At 39.4% G+C, this 19,433-nt stretch overlaps 2 protein-coding genes across 3 annotated transcripts in view; one reads left to right on the top strand and one right to left on the bottom strand.

Annotated features, from left to right (window-relative positions):
* Nucleotides 1-3,951, top strand: part of LOC137261453 (glycogen [starch] synthase-like) — a 38,890-nt gene extending 34,939 nt beyond the window's left edge. Inside the window, exon 15 of the mRNA XM_067799204.1 lies at nt 3,720-3,951. Within this exon, the coding sequence (XP_067655305.1) occupies nt 3,720-3,866 (147 nt within the window). The 3' untranslated portion in view covers nt 3,867-3,951. The remainder of the gene's footprint in view (nt 1-3,719) is intronic.
* Nucleotides 3,952-16,899: 12,948 nt separating this feature from the next.
* LOC137261982 (trichohyalin-like) overlaps nt 16,900-19,433 on the bottom strand; it is a 22,224-nt gene continuing 19,690 nt past the window's right edge. For both annotated transcript variants that reach the window (XM_067799786.1, XM_067799785.1), the window contains exon 3: nt 16,900-18,941. In XM_067799786.1, the coding sequence (XP_067655887.1) occupies nt 16,978-18,941 (1,964 nt within the window). In that variant the 3' untranslated portion in view covers nt 16,900-16,977. The remainder of the gene's footprint in view (nt 18,942-19,433) is intronic.

Genomic DNA, 19,433 nt, shown 5'->3' with positions numbered 1-19,433 from the left:
CAAGTATGTACTCGGGTAGATAGGCTATACATGAATTACATAGATAGAATGTACACAGGTAGATGAGATTAATTTATCAATAAGTCCCAGGCACTTGGTAGGTACACTCCTTGGTCGCGGTTGATGGCTGGTTTCTGTCTCCGGATCTCGATGGCCTCTTGCAGTTTCCTTTGGCGCCAGTTGTTGTTGTTGGTAGATAGTATCCTAGTGTCCTCCCATCGAATTGAGTGTTCAGGGTTCTTGAGAATATGTTCAGAGATGGCCGATTTCTGGTCGAGTTTCCTGACTGAGGTCTGATGTTCCTTCATTCTGGTGTTGATTGGTCTCAGCGTTTCTCCAATGTATAGGTCGCCACAGTTGCAAGGGATCTGGTAGATGCATCCTCTCGGGTTAGGGTGTTCACAGCTGGGTCCTTTACCGTTGGCTTTTAGGTAGGTCTTGATGGTCTTGCCACTGGAGAAGGTGACATCGATGCTGGCTTTGGTCTTGATGAGGCGTGATATTTGATGACTGATGGGGCCAAAGTAGGGTATGGTTACTCTGATGGGTGATGGAGAAGGTTTGGGGCGGGGTTCTCGGTCCTTAAGGGTCTTGTTGATGGTGGCTGTGACGAGCTGGGGAGGGTACCCGTTGAGTGTGGTGAATGTCTTTCTGAGGTGGTCCAGTTCATTGTTTAGGGCATCGGGGTGGCAGAGGGCTTTGGCACGTCTGGTAAGGGTGGCGATGATAGCTTGCTTGATCTGAGGGTGGTGGCAGGAGTTGTAGTGGATGTACTGGTCGGTGTGCGTCGGCTTGCGGTATACTGAGGTTCTAAGTCCATCGTCTGTGGTGTGGAGGGATACATCAAGGAAGGGCAGGTGTTGGTTGGTCTCAGTCTCCATGGTGAACTTGATTCTTGGATGTTGGTCGTTGAGGTGGTTGAGGAGCTCATTGGGGTCGTTGTCATAGGCGATGGTGGTGAAGGTGTCGTCGACTTTGCGGTACCAACAGAGGGGCTGGAACGGAGCTGTGGAGAGGGCTGCTTCCTCGAAGGAGGTCATGAAGATTTCTGTAATGAGAGGAGAAAGAGGTGAGCCCATGGGGAGACCGTGGATCTGCTTGTATATCTTACCATTGAATGTGAAGTAGGAGGTGTCAAAGCAGCTGCGGGCGAGGTTGATGATGCTGTCTATGGTGAGCTGGGTGTCCAAGTCATCTATCCGGTTGGCTAACTTGCTGCGAAGGATGTCCAGGGCTTCTTCTAGTGGGATGTTGGTGAAGAGGTCTCCTCTCATTACAGAAATCTTCATGACCTCCTTCGAGGAAGCAGCCCTCTCCACAGCTCCGTTCCAGCCCCTCTGTTGGTACCGCAAAGTCGACGACACCTTCACCACCATCGCCTATGACAACGACCCCAATGAGCTCCTCAACCACCTCAACGACCAACATCCAAGAATCAAGTTCACCATGGAGACTGAGACCAACCAACACCTGCCCTTCCTTGATGTATCCCTCCACACCACAGACGATGGACTTAGAACCTCAGTATACCGCAAGCCGACGCACACCGACCAGTACATCCACTACAACTCCTGCCACCACCCTCAGATCAAGCAAGCTATCATCGCCACCCTTACCAGACGTGCCAAAGCCCTCTGCCACCCCGATGCCCTAAACAATGAACTGGACCACCTCAGAAAGACATTCACCACACTCAACGGGTACCCTCCCCAGCTCGTCACAGCCACCATCAACAAGACCCTTAAGGACCGAGAACCCCGCCCCAAACCTTCTCCATCACCCATCAGAGTAACCATACCCTACTTTGGCCCCATCAGTCATCAAATATCACGCCTCATCAAGACCAAAGCCAGCATCGATGTCACCTTCTCCAGTGGCAAGACCATCAAGACCTACCTAATAGCCAACGGTAAAGGACCCAGCTGTGAACACCCTAACCCGAGAGGATGCATCTACCAGATCCCTTGCAACTGTGGCGACCTATACATTGGAGAAACGCTGAGACCAATCAACACCAGAATGAAGGAACATCAGACCTCAGTCAGGAAACTCGACCAGAAATCGGCCATCTCTGAACATATTCTCAAGAACCCTGAACACTCAATTCGATGGGAGGACACTAGGATACTATCTACCAACAACAACAACTGGCGCCAAAGGAAACTGCAAGAGGCCATCGAGATCCGGAGACAGAAACCAGCCATCAACCGCGACCAAGGAGTGTACCTACCAAGTGCCTGGGACTTATTGATAAATTAATCTCATCTACCTGTGTACATTCTATCTATGTAATTCATGTATAGCCTATCTACCCGAGTACATACTTGTGTTTGTACATCACCAACCCTCATGTATACATGCTCACCCCCTATCGTGTGTTATGTACATCATCCTATCATGCGTAATGTATCACCATTGGCTTCCATCCTTATCCCCTATCATGTTATGTAAACATATCCAATCAACTGTAATGCATTACCGTTGGCTTCCATCATTGTTATCTTAACTATCGGCTTCCTATCAGTGCTTGTTTATACTAGCTTTCGTTAACTCATTCCACTTGTTACTTTGTTATTGTTTTACCTGTACATATAAATACACCTCTGTATCCCTTTCTCAATCACCTGATGAAGGAGTAAGCATTAACTCTGAAACGTTGTGTTCTCTCATAAAGAAGTTGATATCCATAAAATCTTCATTCTTATATTTTGAAGCAGTATGAATAAAATAAAGTTTCAGATACCATTGTTTGTTTCCGACACTGATGGTCATTCTGATAGAGGAAGTCAACATGATTGCCGCAAGCTTTATTGAATATGCAATTACATTTATTTTACCTAATTTGGTAAAGAATCTCTATTTAAGTTCAGCTGAAGCTTACAGCATTATGTTTCAGTAGTGTTTGGTTGATTCAGTTTACAGTGTTACTGAGGTTACAGTTCCACACACTTTCACATTTGAAGAATAGATATTTTAGTGGTAGGGGTGGGGGTGGTGGGTGTCACTGCTGGCCCTGTTGTCAGTGACACTGGTATTCAATGTGCAGAGTTGTTGCCCCTTCTGCAGAGCAGGAGCCTAAGCTCTTTATTGAATTCACAGTTTAGCCATAAAATTTGGCTAGTTTTGTCAACACCCTACCTGTGCTCAGTGGGTTTCACTAATGCAGTTGGGTTTGGGACCCAAGTGGTTAAAGCATTCCCTTGTCACCCCAAAGACCTGGGTTCAATTCTCCACATTGGTACAGTGTGTACAGCCGTGGTGTCCCGTGCCATGATGTTGCTGGAATATTGCCAAAAAGGGTGTAAAACTAAACTCACTAGTGCAGTAAATATGACATTGGTATTTTGACCCATATAAACCTGGCATTCTTTCATTCAATTTGACTACTGTAGCTGTAATGCCAAGTCAGTCCATGAAATCATCCAGGTGTGTCATGCAGGGTGACTAATGGGGTTTGGGTGGTCAGGTACATATATTGTTGCTGATGATCACCAGATTGTCTGGTCCAGACTCGATTATTTACAGACTCGATTATTTACAGACTGCCCCCAAACAGCTTCAAGATTACTGCACATGGCATTAGACAAAAAGATAAAAGAAACCCTGAATACCAATTTATTCACTCATATACATTTAGTTATATAGATATTTGAAGTAAGTTATAGAGCATGAACTACTTAGTACAACACTTCAGGGATTTGTTCCTCTTCTCATTTTAGGGCAAGCACTTCCTGTATCCAAAGCCAGCATCGGAACCACCATCTCCATCCATGTCTCGGTCATCCACGCCGGCACCATCAGATGGAGAGGATGAGGAGGAAGAGGATGAGGAAGATGACCCTCGTTACCATGACGATGAAGCTTGAGCTACCTATAGTATTGTTTATAATGGGATGAACAATAATAAACTGCTCTATGTTCTGTCTCCTGTGCTAGGTGTAATGTATGGTGGGAGATATGTTAGTTTGATCTGCGAAAATGTTGGTGAAACTGTGTTAAATCTGAAGTTGGTTTCCTCACATTGTGTTCAGGTAAAAGTAGGATTTAACATAGTCTGTTAATAAAGCTTGTACGTCCCTGTGATAGCCGCCAATGTCCCTGTGAATCTGTGAATGTGATAAACAGCATTTATTTGCCCATTTACACATGTATTCCTGCCAATATTATCTATGCTATGCTTCCTTTGATCATGTTTCTTTTGCAAGTGATTCCAAGATGTGGATCTCAAATACTTTATTATTTTTGAGGATTGTTATTGTTTGTCTTGCATTTTGTCCTGTGTCCTGTCCCCATCTAAGGCCTATTTACTGTTCCCATAAGCTGGAACTCAGGAACTATAAGATGTCATTGTGTTGTGCCCTTGTAGTTATGGTAGGTCCATTGGCCTCAAGTGTCGCACTCTAGTCTGCAGAGTTGTGTCCCTTTGTTATGCCTGGATCCAATAATCACTGATTTTGATTGCAAGGTTTTAGTTTGATCCTTGTCAGCTGAATACCTCTTTTCTTGTTTTTTTGTTATGCTAGGATCCAATCATCACTGATTTTGATCACAAATTTTCAATTTAATATTTGTCAGGTGAATACCTCTTTTGTTGATTTTACAAAAGTGGTAAATGTATTAAAGTATGAAGCCAGCAGCCCTTTGAGTTTCTTCCAACATTAATTTGACCTGTTGTAATTTAGCTGAAATACTGTTTCTCAGAAACTCATCTAGAGCAAACTCCCTCTTTCTCTCTATCACTGCTCACTCATAACTGTACCCCAGTTGAGAAATGGTTATCAGTGTTTTTGTTTTCATGTTTTTATTATAGATTTTATTAGAAATAATGGTGTTTGTTAAGTAATCTAAAATTTAGAAGGGAAAGTAATTGCTTAGAATGCTTCATACTAAGATAAACATACTTTTGACTATTGTTTATTGGCTCTTTACAGTTTTGTGTGTGATGTGTATGATTTGGGCGTATGAATAGTGAAATTGTTATTTTGTTTATACTGATGTGTGTGAGTTCACGAACAGTCAATTCTTTGAAAGTTGCAGAAGTCAGATAAGTAGTTTCTGACGTAACTGTGTAGACAATATTCAGTAAACAATCAAGCCATTGTTGAACTTTCAATTGTGTGTACTCAAACATTATCTCACCTATGCTTTAAATCTTGCTTTCAGTATTTTATATTTTGTTTTCAAAAGAACTTTATGTACAATTTGATAAACACCTCTTTTTATAATTGTTATATCTTGGTGAAAAGAAATATGGAAACAAATAAGAAGGGAGGGATTTGTTTACAGTATCATGGAGGTCTCTATTTATTTTGGCGTTGTTCATCTTGCTGCTTTACATTTTGTTTTGGTTGGTCATAGTCCCCTGCCACAACACAGAACGGGGGACTATGTATTCAGCAGCGTCCATACGTATGTGCATCTTGATTCTTGTGAACACGATATCTCATGAACTGTTGTACCCAATATTTTAAAACTTGGTGACAGCCTACATTGGGGGATTGCACAGACTCCAGTCATTGGGGTAATCTTGTTATTCTTGTGTGACCATGGTCACACAATCATTTTGTGAAATATTTTCCTAGTTTTTGGTACCCAGTGGGGCTAGCTATACCTGAAAGTTACTAGCCCACAAAATATTTCACTAGCCTAAAATTTGAATGTTAAATTTAGAAAGTATGCAAAAGATTACTCAAATAGATGAGATTTTGAATAAGATTTTGGCAGCATGTATCATTAAGCTGCTACTTTGATGAACAGTTTTATCCAGCCATAATTGTGTATGATTTTAAAGTTTATTATAACTTAACAAGTTGGAAAGAGTAATATATTTACAAAATGACCTCATCAAAAGTCACTAACCAGTCGGGCCTGTGACTGTGGAGATTTAGTGGCCCAACTGGGTTTTTGCTAGACCTGGGCCAGTGGCTATTTTGCACACTGCACACTGCACACAATGTACCAATTAGATATGGAGGAGTGGACCAACCTTTAATTCATGATTTTGTATTGCTGTATAAGGAGCAGACGTGGTGATGATGGTTTATCCTTACAGAGTCCTAGTTTTCTTGTGTGCTTGGCACAATGGGGTAGCTTAGTAGTAAATCATTTGCTCACCCGAGTTTGATTCCCCAAACAGGTATCTGTAAGGGCATCGTACAACCATACTCACTCTTAATATGTTTCCTTATTTCTTTTCCTCAGTATATGGACATAGACATAGAAATATTTTGAAAATATTGTAATTGATATATTCCATAATATATATTTGTAGGTATGATATATGATACAAATAGATTGTGTTGCAGGAAAGACTGATAGTGTAATGACGTCACCAGTAGAAATGTCTGTGGTCTATTGTTATGGTCTAAGTTCCATACTTCACAATCTCTAGCTGTGATACTTTTAATTTCATATTTTTTTTGTGATTGCAAAATAACCAACACTGATTTGTAGCAGTTTTAGATTTCTGTTAGGTAAGAATACCGATTTCGGTTAAGTGAGAATATTTTTCAAGCGTTTTTGATGGTTATAGAGATGGTGACATGTTTATGCATCTCTTCTCATTTCCTGTTCAAAATAGGTTTGTAAATATAATTGTTTCAATTGATATGTTGGAACTGAATGTCGTCTAGCTGGTAATACAAGAGGAAAGGTAGTTTTGCTTACTGACTCATAAGATGTCATTCAGGGTGATTTGTGTGTGAGGTATCAACATGCATATACAGTAAAATTTAATAATTAATACAGATCTCATCTTCATTATAAACAAATGAGAAGATTGATCTTCAGTAACCCACCTTTGTCTTTAGAGATCTGGTGATCAGATTCTCTGACATGGTTGACTCATGTCATTGTATCCAAGTTGCGTGAATTGATACTCATGCTTTTGATCAATGGATTGTTTAGTCCAGACTGGAATCTTTTCAGGCCCCTACTATATAGCTGAAATTTTGCAAACTGTGGTGTAAAACTATACTCACTCACTCACTCACTCACTCACTCACTCACTCACTCACTCACTCACTCACTCACTCACTCACTCACTCACTCACTCACTCACCTACTTCATTACACACATGACTGTGGAAAAGTAAAACTTGTCCTTATGAGGAACATGGGCAAGTTTGAACTCATACATCGATACTGGAAGTGGTTGCAAACACACAGTGTGAGTCTGTATGTAACATCCTGACCGATTCAGTTATCAGCTAGAATGGTATCTTCAATCTTCAATATTCAATGGCCAGTATAAATGTAACAGTCTATGTTTGTCATCAGTTTATGGATGTGTAATTTGTCGAGTCTGCTGTGTCACGTCCTGTCTGTTAATTAGCTACTGCTGATAGCGTTTATCATTGATTAGGTAATTACACATAGGGAAACCAGGAAGATAGTGATCCGATAAGTATTAATTCACTGACAGCTCTCCAGACAAACACTTGCCTTGTTGCCGAACTGACTGGCTTAATTTTCTATCATATCGACTTCTGTTAACATCACTCCTAACCTCAAGAGGAAAAAAATATGAATTATTTCTTAAAAACTAAATGAATCCCTGTTTGGCTAGTTTCTTGCTCACTTGTTGTGTAAATAACACAAACTTGTTTATGCTAACACAGACTGAAATTATTTTACTCAATATAATGGTTGCTCTGCTTCTGGACTCCTCTATATATTTTGTTAGTTTAAAATAACGTCACTTGTAGGTGACCAGGCTTGTGATTTTTGTGTTCAAACATTTTTCACATTCATCTCAACTCATTGTATCATTTCAAAGTAGGACGGAAACCAGCTTACTCACTCACTCACTCTCATGTAATTGAATTACGTCTATGGAATGATTTGTCAGGATCTAATGTCCTTCAAACAGTCTATGATTGAGTCCTGTTTTGTGAGTTCTCATGGAAAATTAATCAAATTTCATTAAAATTAGATCTGTTACTGGTTGAAGACCTGAGGAAGCACAACCCGTGATGATCCAGGTTGTAATTGATGTTCTGTAACTCATGCTTGTTAGGAGAGGCGGCTAGCATGATCGGGTGGTCAGACTTGTAGTCTTGGTTGAGACATGTCATTGTATCCTAATTGCAAAGGTCAATGCTCATGCTGTTGATCACTGGATTTACAGACTGCTGCCATATAAGTAGAATATTGCTGAAGGTTGCTGAGGACCAATACCAACTTGGATCATCTAGGTGCTTTCCAAAACGGTTAACCTACATTTTGATGCATTTCAGTGTGTCCTCTGGGGGCTTGGTGGGGTAGAGTAATGGTTAAAGCGTTTGCTTGTCATGTTGAAGAACAAGGTTTGATTCCCACGTAAGTACAATATGTGAATCCCATTTCAGGTGTCTCCCTGCTGTGATATTGTTGAAATATTGCTCAAAGCGGCTTAAAACTCGCTTACTCACTCACTCACTTTTGTGTCGTTAGATCTGCACACAGAGTGAAAACAGATCAAGATCTGAATCATAATTTTACAACTTGTTTTTTAAACCGGTGTTTTCCTATCTTTGAATTCTTTTCACAAGACAATCCAATCATGAGGATACTCATTTGTCTTTTATAAACTAACAAGTAACTAAGGTAACTATTTACAGTCAAATTTCAGTAACAAGTAATGGTAGAGATGTATAGTCGTTCTTGAATAGTTTATGATAAGAGCTCTATGATTTTAAAAACATTTTTCATGGGAGTTTTTCTTTGTTTCTGAAAACAAATGACAAGGATATATTCTTTACTGCTGTCTGGAAAGGTGTCTCTGAAGTGTCATAAAAGTGCTACAGCTCAAAGACAACTGAGAATAAGTCTTCTTTTAGAAGAATAGGGTCCTGAAATTGATGTAGCTGGTTAGCACTGCTGGTATGTCATCAAATATGTATTGAAAAGCTGTGTTGTGAAAGTTAGTGATCATCTGAAATGTGTGATATTTCTCATGACAACCTTGGCCTGGGCCCCATTCCTCAAAGCATTCATTGTGCTGCGACAGTCTTAAGTACGGCAGACACTATCATCTTAGTGCTAAGATCGCTTTATGCACAAGATAATGACAATAGGTCCTTAGTCTTTTGTCACTTTAGATTTCCCCTGGGAAATTGGACAGAATTATTGATAATATGGCTGATGTTGATATAGGGAAAATTGCTGATCATCATTAATGAAGAGACAATCAAAACATAACTGCATTATTTAATCATGCCCCAATTCCTTCTGCCTCGTGGTTAAAGCGTTCCCTCCTCAGATTCAAGACCTAGGTTTGATTCCCCACATGGGGACTATGTGTGAAGCCCATTTCTGGTGTCCCCCCACCATAATATTGTTGGAATATTGCTACAGGTGGCACAAAACTACATTCACCCACTGACTCTTATGAGCATGCAGCCTGCAGCACTGTGGAGTTGAGTCCCTTGCCATGGCAGGATCTGCTGATTATTGGTTCAAGTCCCATAGGTTATCCCTTCTTATGATATTTGATATCATAGAACCATATTCAAGCTTGTGTGTTGCACCAGCACTGTAAATGTCCTCTGTCACGCTATTCTACTTATATTTGTGCAACTTTATGCTTTGTTGTGAATATATGTATTCAGTTACTTTTCTATGAATGAGACAAAGATGTAAAAAAAATATCCTTTGGACAATCTTATATGTCATCTGTCACTACACCAAATACTCTTTACAACTATAGTTGTTCACTTGCTGTTGCTTTCAGATGCATAGGAAACTAATTCTGATGATCAGGGCAGATAATACTATCTTCATCTGCTACTTACCACAAAAAAAAATACTTCAGGAGAGCAGTTTCTGACAACTTGAATCAACAAGGGAGGTAAACTGGGAACAATCTATTTCTACCTCTAATTCAACTGGTGGAGACTGAATTGATGCAGTGTGGCATTGCTTGAACAAAACTGAATATTACAAGTGTGAACAGCGACTGTATTTTACATTCAGTGTCCTTAAGTACATACTTTCTGAAGTATTTCATTTAGCCAACTATATATTTAGTTTGTATGGTGTACTTGTTTGGTGAAAATGATATTCATCATGTGTGAAATTATTTTTTGCATATCTTGAATACATTATATTGGCTACAATATTCAAACTGCAATCTCATTAAGATGAGATCATTTACTTGGACAGTATGATGGGCATGATGATGTATTGACGCCTCCATTGGAGGTCACGTCAGGTGAACACTGTGCCCAGTCCATATGGAGCATAATTGCTTTCTTTAGCTAATCAGATGTCAGATTTCAAGAATATTTTAAGCTTTTCTTCAGCTTCAGTTTCAAAATTACAACCATACCAAATAAAACTGTAGAAGAACACAATCTACCCTTGAAAGCATTGCTGTAAATGCCACTCAGGCATTTTCTTTAGGCCAGACTAATATTTTCCTGCTGAAAACTGAAGTTCAAATGTTTTTATTGGCCAAGAATGTAAACTTGGAATATCTTTTCATTGTTTTTGTCGCCAAATACACTTCATAAATTGCCAAAAGTAAAATAATATTAGTATTCAAAAGGAATGTTACTTTGACTGGTGATTTAAGAAATATAAATTTCCCTTCTGTCTTTAGCTTTTCTGAGGAAGATCTGTGAAACAAGACATAAAACTGGCCTGGCCTTAAGAATGTAATAGCACTACATGTTTGCTTTCTGAACCCACTATTTTCATTTTTGTAAGCTTTAGCACTGATTAGTTCTTTGGACAGTTCATCTGATGGGGGCCTCCCATGAAGGTGTAATCAAGCTTCGGTATGAATGGTATTGTTTATGATTAAGTGATCCAATATTAATGAGATCATTACTGTTACTATATGTATGTATCACATCTGTGTTGCACCAGATGAGTGTATTTGGATTGAAACATATTGCATGTAATGTGTGATAATAAATTATTATGCTGTTAATGTTGGCTTAGTCTTTATCTGAAGGGGCGGTGGGGTGGCCAGGTGGTTGAAGTGTTTGCTTGTCACACTGAAGTCCTGGGTTTAAATCCCCACATGTACAGGTGAATACAGTCTGTGTGCGTGTCTGCGTGCAGATGTGTGTATTTGCAAGGGTGCACATCCTCCCTTTTGTCCGGAATGTTCATTAGACAACCATTGAAACTCCCAAGAAAATCAAGTGTGCACTCCACCCACCCTTCTCAAAAAGTTTTATCGGCCCCCTGCTAAAAGCTGCAATATTCCGCCTATATGGTGGCAGTCTGGACCAGACAATCAAGTGGTCAAAAGCATGAGCATCGATCTGCGCAATTGTGAACCAATGATGTGTCAACCAAGTCAGCAAACCTGACCACACGATCCCATTAGTAGCCTCTTATGGCAAGCATGGGTTGCGGAAGGCCTGTTCTATCCCAGACCTTCACGGGTCTTGATACAGATGAGATTATCAACAGTCTACCATTGTACAGCTTGAATACTGCTGAGATCATCATATCGGGTTGACATGCCATTAACCCACATACACACTGACTCCCAGCATTTAACCAGTGATCTAAGATACTAACCATTTAAGCTACTTCCAGATTCATTGACAAATTCAGACTAAATAGGATAAATAATAGATGTGAGAGTGACTTAAAACCATCAGTTTGCCTATTATTTATAGATGACACTCATGTATCCAGGAAACATGATATATTTCAGCAAGCTAGCACATGTGAAGATCCGGGTTTGGATTGATCTTCAGTAACCCATGCTTGTCATAAAGGTGACTACTGCAATCGTGTGGTCAGGCTCGCTGATTTGATGTGTTATTGTATGCCACTTACGTAGATTGATCCTCCTGCTGTTGTTCATTGGAATTTGGTCCAGACTTGATTATTTACAAACAACCTCCACATTCCTCACAATTGCCGAGTGTTGCATAAAACTAAACTCACCAACAACCCTATTTCACTCCCCTCTCAACTTTCCCATTTAACAGTGATTGAGTGAGTGAGTGAGTGAGTGAGAGTTTAGATTTACAACGGACTCAGTAATATTCCAGCTATGTGGCAGCTCCCATTTAACAAGACTTTCTGGAAGTGCTTTGTAAAGATACACTCAACATACAGGCATACCTAATATTTTATTTATTTCAACTTTGTCTCCTCTGAGAGAAGCACTAATTTTCTAATTTAGAAAAATAACAATTTCTTGATGGGACAATCTTTACAATTCTAACATAATTAGAATGTCTTCTGGCAAAGCAATAGTGTATAACAAGAATTATGTGATAAATACCCATCTGTACTTGTCACACTATGGGGGTTTAACCATGGTAATACATGTATTTCAGTTCTTACTGATGCACATGTTTATGACCAAAGCCCTGGTGAGATGATGAATCTGAAATTACTGCATCTTGACAAAATGTTACAAATAGATTCATCATTTTCATATGCAGGCGCTCAGTAATGTGCTCAATAGGCATATATACTACTCAACACAGTTTAAGGAAACCCATAAAAGGTAGGCTTTTTTTGCTTTTTGTTGCAGTTACACCAGCCGTAACAGTAACTAATTAATATATAAAGTCACATGACAACAAAACAAATAGGGCCTGTAAGATTCATGAGGTGCCACTTCCAGTACTATGGAAGTTCCCGTTTCGCTTTGCATGCTAATTTCTGATATGCGAGATGAAGCGTGTACAACCATGCTTGGCTTTCGCAGCTGTTGACAGTTGTAATAGATCAGAAAATTGTTATTCCATCAAGGATTATTGGTTCCTTCCTGTCAACTGACAAGCATGAGACAATTCAAAAAGGTATCAACGTTGTTTGTCACCGGAAGTACTATAGTCTCGCTAAGTGCCATGACCTACTTACCACCGCCCCTCAAACCCACTTGAGTGTGACAAGTACATCTGACAGTTACATAACTTATTATAAAACTTGTGACCCTAGCCTAGGAAAATAGGTCAACTAAAACCAGTGTATCAATGTGTTACTTTCAAACATATCAACTTTGCAAAATTGTCAAGAATTCTTTCGACATGTTGACTCAGTCAGCAGTTTAAAACGTATCTGATTTTTCTTTTAAAAATTTTGTCTTTCAGCAATATGTAACATCAACAAAATATCAAAACAAGCGTTTTTAAGTCATGAATTCATTGATAAACTGTTTACAGCAACTTTGTGGATACATTAATTGAATCCAATATTTTATCAATAATATGTCTCTGGTTTCGTTTATTAATAAATATGTATCAGGTTTCAACTTCAATTAAAAACAAACTATCTTAATTCTACCATTACTAAAGCAATAAAAACATAAAAATATTGTCTAAATAGATATAATTCTGCATATAATAAATAAAATTGTCAACAGGAATGGACGGACTACTAGTTGTTCAAATGCTCTGCAAAAGGTTACAATCATATATCACAGTAAAATGAATATGAAAACAAACAACTGAAAAGATCTCACTTTCACAAGATGCTTAAAACTCTTAGCTCAGGACCAAGCTTCAGAAAAGAAAGCAAGCATCTTATCACATCCTCCTCAGTACTTGTATTCCCAAACCACAAAAATCTTGTAATATATCTATAAAAAAATGTAATCTTAAGTTTTGTTTATATTCCATCAAAAATTAAAAGTTTAAATAGCAAAAAGATATTTATTTTAGACAGGGTAATAATGAACTTTAAGAAAGGACAACTAAGAACTAAGATATCAATAACTTAAAAGACTGACACTCCTCAATAAATATATCTTTAGCTGTACCATTGTTTCAGTATTCACGTTGTACATCAAACCCATACATACACAGATCTACAGTATTGGTGGCACAGAAAATAGACAAGACATGTGAAATGGAGCTTGGAATTGCACTATCCTCAGTTTCTAGAAAGACAAACAAAACAATCAAATGCTGTCATCATTAAAGGCTACTTTCTGAGAACGCTAAAGCTCTGCATCAGACTCTGTTTATCCATAAAAGCATCAGTACCAATATATATCAAATATTATCCGTTTATACTCTACCCAGTCTTCTCATCCATCCTGTGTATCTTGACCATGTTGAACACCAGTGCTTGTCACCGTCCATTAGGTAATGTGGTCAATATTCATGCAGTTGGTCTTTGAACATGTGGACAGTTTCCACAGTGGGTAAACCTTGTTTGTTTTCAGTAACCACACATTCTGTGGCTTGTTAATTATCAACAAGGATTTTCGGAAGGTTGGGAAGTGTCATACTAATTACTGGATAACACGTTTACTGCTGCTGAGAGATGCTAAAGATAGTGTCTTTTCTAGCATTTGGCAGAAGGCTTAGAGACGTACAAGACTGTGGCCAATACTAGCCTCCCAGTAAGTCCCAGCTGTTCTCATTCAAAACAGACTTTATCAGACACTTGAACTGCTAAGACATAAAGTAAAAAGAAGTTACCGGTATATCATACCCAGAACAAAAGAAGGGTCAGACTGGGTGCCAATGGACAAGGCCCAACACCTGGACACGGTAATAGATAGACAAGGCTTTGGCCAATACTAGCAGTCCCAGTAAGTCTGATTGTTCTCATTCAAAACAGGCTGTCAGACACTTAAACTGGTAACAAGAAGTTCAAGAAAACCCAATTCTTACATATCCCTATAGTTATTCAGTCGTGGCACAACTGAGTACCTATAACAAATGCATTTGGGGAATAGTATATCTAAAATAAGATGTAATGATTACTACTCAAACCAACATGGACGTCTCAGTTTGACATAAATCACCACTCTCTTTACTGATGATGCCATTCAATGTTGATGTGCCCACCTCCAACTTCGATGGAAATTAACATCTGTTAATGTTCAAAGAATGTGGAATAACATTCATTATTCCACAAAAAGTTCATATTTACAGCCGACCTCTTTGACAACATGGCTGCCAATTCAAAGCTGGCAAAATTATTCAACAAAATGAACAAGAAGGCACTTAAAAAAGATTCCACTAAGCATGATTACAACAAATGAGAAGACGCTATGTATACATACAACTGCTGAATTCTGAACCTACAAAACATCCTGGTGTTAAAGAAAATTGTATTTTGTCATACACACCCAATAAATGCCTAACAACCAATATTAAGCAATACCAATGCCATGTATCTGTATTAGCCACAAAGTGTAGTCATGGTTGAATTACTGGTTTACAATAATTTTCTTGAATACTACCATATCTGTCATGGCATGCACCCTTACAGCAAGGAACACTGACTGAGAGAAATCTTACTGAAACCATTAACCAGGTAAATTGGATTTCAAACAGTGAGTGATCGTAAACAAAGCTTGCTCAAAAATCAATTCAACTAATACTTTTCATAATGGACAATCATCCGGTTCTTACACAAGCAATGTAGACAAAACACGGATTGCTGTGTGCATGTTTGGTCTTAGGATGGACTTCTCTTAAAGATTAGTTTCAGATCATTTGAAAAAATCAGTTGTCTTGCTCACTGGAAGAGGGTGCTCAATCCTCAAAATGCAGTAATACTCTTTTTATGGCTTGTAAGCATGTATACACCGTGTGCACTCTAACCAATAATGAATTGTATTGCGTAACTATGCTCTAGAAGCAAATCTGCTTTATCACAGATGTTAACGTTATCATTTGTCCTAATAGGGCATCATGACAAGCAAGCTACACGATGGTTATAACAGAATCTGTAATGATATAATTTCTAATATGTATACTAGACCAATGTCTCAGCTTATTCATTAACAAACTGTTTTTCACTGACAATATATATACTGGTGCATATACTACAAAGGATGTAAATCGGACAACACATCGGAGAGCAATTTACACCATTTCAGATTATGGAACTATGAGACAAGCATGTCCACAGTTATAGATCCATCAAGTCTCGCTTTGCACAGCTGAAATATTGCTGATGCGACATCATACAGCATTCACTCACTCAAGGGTAAAAATATTAACATGGACTTGAGTACCCAATTTCAACAATAAATATACAATACAACTTCCAGTGTCTTAATTCCTCTTATCATAAGCTACTTCAAAATTCAACCAGACACTGTAACACATTTTGTACTTGTCTTCAGCTCTGAGTAAGGGGAAGACATGAGTTATCTCCCCTGGTTGGAGATCATAAATCTCTGACTGTCATAACTGATACAGTTTGACGATAGTCATTGCACTACGATCGCTTTGTGAAACTGAGTCTGGAATCCATGACCTAGAGCTAAAGACCACCCGAAAATGACCCTTCACTCTATTGAGATGACCAAGCAATTCGAATACAAACTGTCATTACATTGATTCTAATCAGGTCAGTTGATGAATGGCACTTGTTTCTGAGAAGTCCAGCGCAAGAGTTATTTTCAGCAGGCATTTCTGTAAATCGCCGCACTGTCCAAGAAGCATGTAAGCCAGGGTGGAAGCAAGCATAGAGCAAGACGACATATTGCATCTCGAAATGAATGCATATGGCTGGGCAGAGGAATCCATCAATTCAAGGAACATTTACTTTGTACAACTGACAAGTCCAAAGTCACTGCTACACATTCAGTCATTAGAAAAACAATTCTTTGTGATTAATTTGCCTCAGGACACCCAACTTCCATCATATTGACTTGTTCATAATTAGCCACAAATTTCTCCAAAGCGAGCAGCTCTTTGTCTTATAAATGAATATTCCACTTGCTGATGGAACTGTGCATGTGCAACTCATGAGACTATCAATTCCAGTCAGGCTTATTCAAGAAGCTGTTTAATACACTGGCAGTTACATAGTTCTGGTTCTTGGGCACTTGACATTAATATACTTTGACAATTCAAATGTACAATATCACAGTTGTTTACTATAAGCCATGAGCACTCTTAGTATCACTTTTCCACTGTTTTGGTTCATTCAATCATACTTTTGTGTAGTGTACTTATATCAACAGGCTGAACAAAGTATCAGGAGAGCAATCCTCATGTATGGCGGCTTTTACGCATCTGGCTAAAGATCTTACATGATCCCACGTGATCAAACATCAACATCATCAGTTTTGGTGATGATGACACCACCCTCTGAATCAGGGCTTTCAGCCGTGAAGTTAAACAGACTCCGAGCTTTCTGTAGATCAGCAGAGTCCTCTTCCAGGTTACCCCAATCATCCAGGTCCTCCTCCACCACAGACTCATCAAACACAGTCGTCTCCTCACAGAAAGACACACGCTTCTTGCTGGATGTCATACTGTTTGGATCCAGAGCATCTGATCTTTCATCATCATACTCAGATGTAAAGAAGTGATGATCAGATCCTTGAGGTTCTGGTCTCTTGTCACCATTAGTGTTAAAGAACATGCTATTGTACTGGTAATGGTTGTCTGGGAAAGGTACTCTCTGTGATGGATCTCCCGTCCAGCTGTGCTTTGGTTGAGCTGATGCTGGTCGCCTTGGAGACTTGGATGACTGAGGACAAGGAATACCAGCAGCTGAAGCTGACATTGGCCGTCCTCTGCTAGACATAGGTGCTTTGGATCCCACAACATGAAGACTAGCCAAGCCCTCGTGTTCTGCTTCATCTTCATCTTCAAAATAACCCTCTTGCTCCTCCACTTCATCATCACTACCCAGGCTTTTCAAAACATACTTGACAATATCTTTGGCTACTCTATCCAGAGCCTGCTCAGGAGACTCCGATCTGATGTCAAATGTGGCATTGATTTCTTCTTCAAATGACCGAAGATGCTTCTTTCTTCTTGCTTGTTCTCTTATGTCCTCCTGCTCTTCCTGGCTGAGGACTCGTCCTCTTGGATGCTTCTGTGCAATTGCTCTTCCTTGTAAAACATTACCTTCAGCATTCTGAACAAGATCTGGAATTGGCCTTTCATACTTAGGCTCTGACTGTGCTAGTTCATTTTGTCTCTGCATTTCTTTCTTCTTCTCATCATCTTCTTTTCTCTTCACCTGCAGCCATTCATCATACGATATTCTTTGGTTTCTTTCAATCTCCTCCTTACTTAAAGATTTCACCACAGGCTTCTTTCCTGGTGAAGGAGGTGGTTTAGTCTCCTCTGGTGCCTGCTGATATTTGCCCATACGTAATCTAACTTTCCCTAAAACAGGTCTTCGGTATACATATTTGGTAACTGGAGGTTGGGGAAATTCTGGTTGGACAGGTTCAGTTGAAGGTGAAGGTGTTCGTGGTGGTGGTGGTGGTGGTTCCTCATGAAGGGGGAGCTCTGCCAATGCCTCAGTTTCAATATAGCCAATAATTGCTTCTCGTACCATCTGTTCTTGTTTCTGCTGAACTTCCTCAACTGTTGTGCCTGGTCGCTGTACTCTGAGTTTGGACCTCTCTGTTCTGATGGGTGCTGGAGCGGACATCGGCCTATTCACTCCCAAGCCATGAACACCAGAGACTGTCTTAGCACGCTCATATGCTCTTCTTGCTGCCTCATCTTTGAGAACAGCCTTTTCATGCTTCTTTCTTCTAAAAGATTCTCTCTTCTTCTGTCTCATCCACTGTTGCACAATCAGTTTGGAATCTTTATATCTTTCTTCTTTTTCTATTTGTTTCTCAATCTTTTCTTGTCTTTCCAACTTTTTCCTCTTTTTCTCTTCAGCCTTTTTTCTGCGAAACTCTAGGTCTTTCCTTTTGACCCAATCTCTGACAAACTCATTTTCAGAATTTTTCAGGAATGTGTCTGTACCTGGTCGTGGTGACCTTGAAGAAGACCTACTTCTAGAATTTGACCTACTTCTTGACTTCTTTCTTTGGCTGCTCCTTTGCTGACCTTCTTCTTTGGCTGTTGTTGGTCTCTTGTCTGGTGTCTTCTCGTGCCGTTCTCGAGATGTGGAACGGCTCTGATTCGTCCTTGTGGCTGACAGAGGTCGTGTCCTTGCAGTCCGTGCCCTTGACCTTCTTTGACCTGCATTTGTTGTTTGCAGAGTTCTTATTGTGTTGTAAGCCTCATCTTCACTGGCAGGATGTTGTAGGTTTTCTGAAAGGAGATTTGATGTAAAAAAAGTAAAAGGTAATCTTTACACCTTTAAAACATTTTTGTAAAAACTAACAAAAAACTAAGAAAGTTTTCAGTGAAAATGTGACAAAAAGAACAGAATTTGTACAGTCAAGGTTTACAATTAACTACAACAACTGTTTTCCTAGCACTGATGTTATTATTTAACAAAACAAAAAACAGGGTGTTAATGATGACTTTAAAATAAAGCTTAAGAGTTTCTTTTTTAATGTATGATGCCATCTCCAGCAGAGATAGGATGATTTCTATATGTATCAACCAAAAGGTCAGATGTATTTCGCCTGAAATCTATTGGCTTACATTAACATCAACTGAGTGACCAAGTCAGCAAGCGATCTAGCAGGGTTAAATGCCACTTTGAAAAGTATTACACCTGTATCACAGCGTGGCAGCTTGATGTGAGCAGATGCTTGATTCAGGAACTTCAGATGATTGCTGCATCAGTGTGCCTAC

This window comes from Haliotis asinina, chromosome 14, assembly GCF_037392515.1.
Source record: "Haliotis asinina isolate JCU_RB_2024 chromosome 14, JCU_Hal_asi_v2, whole genome shotgun sequence".
NCBI lineage: Eukaryota > Metazoa > Mollusca > Gastropoda > Lepetellida > Haliotidae > Haliotis > Haliotis asinina.
Note: the sequence above shows the minus strand (reverse complement) of the source record. Positions and strands in the feature narration are given on the sequence as shown.